Below are 7753 nucleotides of genomic sequence, written 5' to 3'. Positions count from 1 at the left end.
ACGGTGAAACCCCGTCTCTACTAAAAATACAAAAAACTAGCTGGGCGAGGTGGCGGGCGCCTGTAGTCCCAGCTACTCCGGAGGCTGAGGCAGGAGTAAACCCGGGAGGCGGAGCTTGCAGTGAGCTGAGATCCGGCCACTGCACTCCAGCCTGGGCGACAGAGCAAGACTGTCTCAAAAAATTAAAAAAAAAAAAAAAAAAAAGAAGTATATGGCTAGGTTATATCTATGCCTCTCCTATCAAAAGAGAAAGATACAGCAAATGAGGCACAATGTTAATAAGTAGTGAATCTAGTAAAGAGTATTTAGGTGTTCATTGTTCTACTCTTTCCATTTTTCTATAGGTTTTAAAATTTACAAAATTGGCTGCGTGTGGTGGCTTACACCTGTAATCCCAGCACTTTGGGAGGCCAAGGCAGGTGAATCACAAGGTCAGGAGATCAAGACCATCCTGGCCAACATGGTAAAACCCTGTCTCTACTAAAAAGACATACACACACACACACACACAAAATTAGCTGGGTGTGGTGGCGTGTGCCTGTAGTCCCAGGTACTCAGGAGGCCGAGGGAGAAGAATAGCTTGAACCCAGGAGGCAGAGGCTGCAGTGAGCTGAGATCACGCCACTGCACTCAGTCTGGGCGACAGAGCGAGAATCCATCTCAAAAAAAAAAATTAATAAAATAAAAAAATAAAAATTGGGACAATTATAAAGGGATGCACTGTGAAAACAAAAAATCTTATCCACAGTACAAAACAAGATATGGAAGTAAGCAATCTCATATTATCTGAATTTTTACATGAAAATGAATTAATGGATGACTTTTATAATTAAATGTTGAAAAAGAAAGAAAAAAAGAAAACAAGCAACTCCAGAGAGTCTGGTTATGGTAAATAAGGTCATTGAATGCTCTATAATTCAAGAATGATTTAGGTGTCTAGACAAAAGGAAGACTCAGTGAAGTCTTTCTAATATTTGGCATCAATTTTTCTTCTTCCTTCTTAAAAGCACCTTATAATATTAAGGAGGTTTCAAAATTTCCTATATATGCTTTATTCTAGGAAGGAAATATAGTAAATATAATATGACTGATTATGTGATTCCATGGCTAGCAATTGGATTAAATTATCTAAGAAGAGAAGTACATAAGCATTTTTTATTTTGTGCTAAAAATCTAATTGAGGCTTTTGGCCATGATGGAGTAACAGAGACCAGACTTACTGTCCTTCCTTAAACAACCATAAAATTGGACAAAAATATATGAAGCAACAGTTTTCAGACACTGGACAACAGGTATCACAGGACAGTGATATTTCTGAGAGAAGGGAAACAAAGTGGGTCCTATGATTGCCTGAGCTTACCACTTGTAGGCTGTTTCCAGGGGCCAGCATGAGGAAGACGAATCTAAACACAAACCAGTGATTTCTCTGGGTTGAAATGACATAGTTTGGACTGCAGAGATTACAGCCAAGGTGGCTATAATTTTCAAAAGAGGAGGGAGTTTCACAAAGACAGAGGGCTCCAGCAATCTGCAGAGGTGTCTCTTTGAGTCTTTGGCTGGTAATGATCTGCATGTGAGTGTGAAGAAACTATCTGAGCCTGGAGAAAGAATCACTAGAATGAGCAGGTGGAATAATCACTGGCTATCAGATAGGGTTGAGAGCAGCTCATGTTCTTACCAGCCCGAGTGGAAGGTCCTCCTAAATGCAGAGCATTGGGGAATCCCCATAAGGGCACTGCCTTAGTACTGTCCCTACGCTACATAAAGGCTGCCCTGGATGCTCCCTAACAAAGTTTAAAGGCAAGGGTCAAAGAGATACCTGCTTCCAAGCACCTTCGCTGTGCCCCAGAACAAATATTTACAGAAGTCCAACAATATTTACAGAAAAACAACAAACGTTTGTACCCCAAAACATAAAATTTACAATGTTTGGGATTCAGTAAATAATTGCCAGGTACCAGGTGTGGTGGTGTGCACCTGTAGTCCCAACTATTTGGGAGGCTGAGGCAGGACTGCTTGAGCCCAGGAGTTTGAGGGTGTAGTGTATCATGATTATGCCTGTGAGTAGTCACTGCACTCCAGCCTGGCAAAGCAAGACCCTGTCTATTAAAACAAACAAACAAAATACAGGCATGCAAATAAGGAAAAAAATAAGACCCATAAGCAGGAGAAAACAATCAGTAGAAACTGACCTAGAATTAACAAAGATGATAGAATAGCAGGCAGGCATGTTAAAACAGCTACTATAAATATATGCCATATGCTCAAAAACAGAGGTAAATATGAATGTGATGATGAGAGAAATAATAGGTATAAAAATATCTAAATAGAACTTCTAGAGATGATAACTACAGTATCTGAAATGCAAAAAAACATAATGCAGGATGAGATTAACAGCAGATTATAACTGCAAAGAAAAGATTATAAACTTGAAGACATAGCAATAGATACTATCTAAAAAATATATGAAAAAAACTGAAAAAATTTAAGTGGAATATCCAACTTCTGGGACAATACTGGGTGGTTCAGTGTTTTAGCAATTGTACCTTAGATGAAAAGAGGAAGAGCAGAGGTCAGAAAAAATATGTGAAGAATAACTGAACATTTTCCAAACCTGATGAAGACTATAAACTCACAGATCCAAGAATCTTAATGAGCAGAACTATGAGGAAAACCACACCTAGGCACGCTATAATCAAATTGTGAAATAAAATAATATGGAAGAAAAAATTTGTATAAGACATATTATATATGGATGAATAAAGAGAAGAACAGCAGATATCTCTCCTGAAACTATGCAAGCTATGAGACAATGAAGCAACAGTTCAAAGCACTAAAAAAAATTTTTGGCAATCTAGAATTCTCTAGCTAAATATTTGTTTTAAATGAAAGTGAAATTAAGACCTTTCAAGACAAAAAAAAAAAAAAAAGCTGAGAGAATTTATTGCCAGTAGACCTGCATTATAAGAAATATTAAAAGAAGTTTTTTGAGTAAAGGGAAAATGATATCAGGTAGAAATTGGGATCTATAGGAAGCTATGAAGAACACCAGAAAATGCACATATGTGGGTAAATAAAAAGGACATTTGAAAAGAGATTTTACAATCTCTTTAAAAGAGAATTAACCACTAAAAAAAAATGTATTGAGGGGCTTATAATATATGCATTAATAGAAGTAAAATGTATGGGAAAATAATACAAAGGATGGGAAAGGGAAATGAGTGTCCTATTATACAATATACATGAGGTTGTATAATAATAATTAAAGGTAGACTGTGATATCACAACAAGCGAGGTAAAATTGTTTCGTTCTCCATAGAATTGTCAGTAAATGCTCATGTATAATTTCTGAGTGTGTTATTTCAGGCTTCAATGCCTTCATATGTGCCTCTTCTGATGCCAGTAATGCCTTCTCTTGTTTTAACAGTTGAATTCTATACTTGCCCCTTCCTTCAGGTTTCTAAGATTCTATTCGTGTCTCTTCCTCTAAAAGTCCTCCTCTTATTCTTTGTTCTTCCTGCTTCTTTTCTCAGTTAGCCCCTTAATCCTCCCTGTCTCCAGACACTTAATAAATACTTTTATTACTAGCATGCATTTCATCTTATTGTAATTATTTATATATGTGCCTGTTATCAAGGGCAAAGACATGTCTTATTTATTTCTATATCCCCAGCATCTAGCATAGTGCCCAGTGTATAGAAAGCTTTCCTTAAATCCGTCCTTGAAGAGTTTTATACCAACACTTCTCTTACCCCTGCCTACCCCTGCCTCAGCCTTACCAAAATACTGCATGTCCCTTCCAGAATCTTCTTTCACCTCTAACATGGTGAAAACAGTAAGAGAGATGAGTAGCCAGGTAAGCATGTGTGTGTGGACAAGGATCTTTTTATTAATTTTTTTAAATGTTCATTTTTTATTGATATATAATATTGTACACATTTTGAGGGTACATGTTTGATACTTGTATACAATGTGTAATGATCAAATCAAAGCAATTGGATTAACCATCATCTCAAACATTTATCTCTTCTTTGTGCTGGGAATATTACAATTTTTCTCTTCTGGTTTAAAGTATGTAATAAACTACTGTTAACTATAATTTCCCTACTGTACTACTGAATACTAGAATTTATTCCTTCCATCTAACTGTACTTTTGTGCCGCTTTACGGACTTCTCTTTTTCTCCCTTCTTCCCATCCAGCCTCTGGTAACCACCATTCTATGTTCTATCTCCGTGAAATCCACTTTTTTAGTTCTCACAGTAGTGATTTTAAATCTTCAATCTTGAGTTATTTCAATATTTTAAAGTTTCTTAAATTATATGCACAAGTAAAACTTACTTCTGCCATTAACTCTAGTGGGGCCTGAGTATTCTTTTTAGGGTTACTATCTTCATCATTATCTTCATCATTGGTATCATCATCATCATCCTCTGCTGATTCTGACAACTTATCATCAATATCCTGAAGGCAATATTCATTATTTTTCTCATGCTTTACAATGACTGCATCTTTGCTCACTTCACCTAAAAGAGAATATACCTAATTAATCAATAGACATCAAAAAGTTTGCAAATTAAATTTTGCCAGATCCTATTACCATTCATTAAACTGATATATTAATAAAAGTAACAATCATCATAACAAACTTAAATTCAAAACACTACATATTTTAACTCATTTAAATCTCTCAACATCATTGAGGTATGTACTATTTTTATTCCCATTTATAGGTGAGGAAACTGAGGGACAGAGAGGTTAAATATACTGGCCAACTTCACACAGCTAATTAAGTGGTAGATCTGTGAGTTGGTCTGGCCCTAGAGTCCATATTCTTAACTATATCTTGTACTATTTTTACTAATACACAATAAAATAAATATACTTCTATTAAAGTAAGTTTAAATCATCTTCTGGGGAAATACTACTGAGTGAGTCTGCTGGCTCCTTCAGCTTTGTGGAAGTCTTTCACAGTTTGAAATTGAACTTGTGTTACACTCACCCCTTCTTGTATGATTTGAGTGCCTGGGAAGTCTTTGAGATGCCTTCTTTGATGGGAAGGTGGCCATGAGCTATTCTAAATCGTGTATACCCATTTGTGTTAGAAAGAAGAAAATGAGGAAATCTAGGAGAGCTTCATATAAGACAATGTTAAGAAAAAAAAAGACCAAAGACCAAAAAAAAAAAAAAAAAAAAAAAAAAAAAAAAAAAAAAAAAAAAAAAAAAAAAAAAAAAGATAAAACCTATGACTTTAAAACAAACTCCTGACCCTAAACCCAAAGTACTACCCTGAAAAGGAATATCAAGTTCTTCCAAGAGTATGATGGTTGTGTTATTCAGGCCATCCACCTACCTGTTTCTGGTTCATTTACAGTCTCCATCAGCTCACAACCACCCTGATCGTCCAGTGTGCACCCAGCCTGTAGACTGACTCAAAGCACTGATGTCACCAAGGGAGGTCATAATGAGGAATTAGGGACATTTTGTGATGTCACAGGAACGATCTCATTCATGTCACAAACACTTAGCAGCATGATAGAAGTTTCCTGATCCCTAGATCTAAAGCAGCCCTCTCCCCAGGAGCTGTTTATTTACATTATAGCATCTACCACTACCTGTAATCATCTTGCTTATGTGTTTGTGTTTTTATTTTTATTTATTTATTTATTTTTGGAGACAGGGTCTTGCTCTGTCGCCCAGGCTGGAGTTCAGTGGTGTGATCTCGGCTCACTGCAGCCTCTGCTCCCCAGGTTCAAGCGAGTCTTGTGCCTTAATCTTCTGAGTAGCTGTGACTACAGGTGCACCCCACCACACCTGGCTAATTTTTGTATGTTTAGTACAGACTGGGGGTTTCGCCATGTTGGCTAGGCTGGTCTTAAACTCCTGGCCTCAAGTGATCACCCACCTCGGCCTCCCCAAGTGCTAAGATTACAGTGTTTGTGTTTTTAATTGTTTTTTCTTTTCGACTAGTCAAGTGCAGTAGTGAGAAGGGGAGAAAGAGTAAAACAAGAGTTAATTCTGTAGCTATGAACAATCAACTTGGATAACTATCTTTACATCAGCCTATTATTTATTTTTATTTTTAATTTTCAATTTCTTTTAGACTTCTTTTTGAGACACGGTCTTGCTGTGTCACCCACCCAGTGCAGGGACATGATCATAGTTCACTGCAGCCTTGAACTCCTGGATTCAAATAATCCTCCTGCCTCAGCCTTCCTAGTAGCTAGGACTACAAGTGTATACTAGCATGCTTGGCAATTTTTTTTTTCCAATTTAAAAATTTTTTTAAAGGTGGGGTCTTGCTATATTGCCCAGTCTAGTCTCAAACTCTAGGTCTCAACCTGGGCTGATCCTCTTGCCTTGGTCTCCCAAAGTGCTGAGATTTATAGGCATGAGCCACTATACCTGGCCTGTTATTTATTTTTAATAGTCAGCTGTATGTCTTCTACTAGAATGTAAACTTTATAAGGACAAGGGCTTTCCCTATTTTGCCAACTATTGTATCCACAGCCTCTAAACCAGTGCCTGGCACTCTGGCTTTCAACTGTTGTTAAATGAATGGAATGTGTTAATGCTTTCATAGGTACTTTAACTTATTCCAGGACTTAAGACTCTATAATTATCATCTTATGTAATGTATATCCATGGATCTCATATCAGGCTGAATATAAGAATCACCCAGAACATGACTTTGAAGAACTACTGATTCTCATTACCCGCCCCAGATCTACAGAGTTGTCAGTTCCCCAAGGTTGCAGAAAAGGAGGGTTCAATTAGAAGCCATAGTTAGTTAATTCAGTGAAACAAATGTTCTTACCCGTGCTTTCTTTTAAGCAGGAAGATGACAGTAGGTCAGACTGTAGATTTGTTAAGATATCTTTATTTTCGATACTCCTTGAAGATACTCTATTTTCAATATTCTTTAAAGAGACTTTATTTTCAATATTCTTAGAAGGGATTTCCTTCCTATGTTAGACAGTGAAAAAATATTTTCTTAGGTCATAATTCTGTTTAATGCTTTAAACACACACACTACATTTAATATAAACATACAATATAACATGCCAACAATAAACTAAATAGCTAAAATGTAGTATCTTCTTTGTGGAAAAGCATTACAAATTATTTTACAATGATTAAAATTCTATTGCTGACTGGCATTTGTTACTGTATTCCTAGACTCTTCAGAGTTCTTTAACACACAGCATTTAAGTAATCAGTTATATAAATGTCTTTGGTACATCACAGTGACATGATGGAATAAAACTAAGAAAATTAGCCTTGAGTTTTTAAGTTTATGAATCGATTTTTGCCATTGCTAAATGCTATGCTTATGCATAGCATAATATTAGCCCTTAGTCATAATATAAAATAGCCTTTTTCATTAAGTAGCTTAACTAAAAATGGGTTAACTCTCCCTTTTAGACTTCAAACTTGAAGCTTCATGTTAGTAAATAACAAACTGAAACAAGGAATTCTTAATGTGGTGCCCTCTGTTCACAAACATACGCACCTTATGCTTGTGGAAAAAAATCCCAAGTCTCTTTTTTTGAGGCCTTGAGAACCTTTTAATTTGACTCCTTCATAAAATTTTAAAAATTCACCTTCTAGGCTGGGCGCGGTGGCTCAAGCCTGTAATCCCAGCACTTTGGGAGGCCCAGACGGGTGGATCACGAGGTCAGGAGATCGAGACCATCCTGGCTAACACGGTGAAACCCCGTCTCTACTAAAAATACAAAAAACTAGCTGGGCGA

At 36.6% G+C, this 7753-nt stretch overlaps 1 protein-coding gene across 1 annotated transcript in view; it reads right to left on the bottom strand.

Annotated features, from left to right (window-relative positions):
* ERICH2 (glutamate-rich 2) overlaps positions 1-5427 on the bottom strand; it is a 15366-nt gene extending 9939 nt beyond the window's left edge. Inside the window, exons 1-2 of the mRNA XM_011945917.1 lie at positions 5353-5427; positions 4341-4525 (exon numbers count right to left, since the gene is read on the bottom strand). Of these exons, the coding sequence (XP_011801307.1) occupies positions 4341-4525; positions 5353-5380 (213 nt within the window). The 5' untranslated portion in view covers positions 5381-5427. The remainder of the gene's footprint in view (positions 1-4340; positions 4526-5352) is intronic.
* Between the last annotated feature and the right edge of the window lie 2326 nt (positions 5428-7753).

This window comes from Colobus angolensis, unplaced genomic scaffold, assembly GCF_000951035.1.
Source record: "Colobus angolensis palliatus isolate OR3802 unplaced genomic scaffold, Cang.pa_1.0 Scaffold247, whole genome shotgun sequence".
NCBI lineage: Eukaryota > Metazoa > Chordata > Mammalia > Primates > Cercopithecidae > Colobus > Colobus angolensis.
This window is presented reverse-complemented; position numbering and strand designations above follow the sequence as displayed.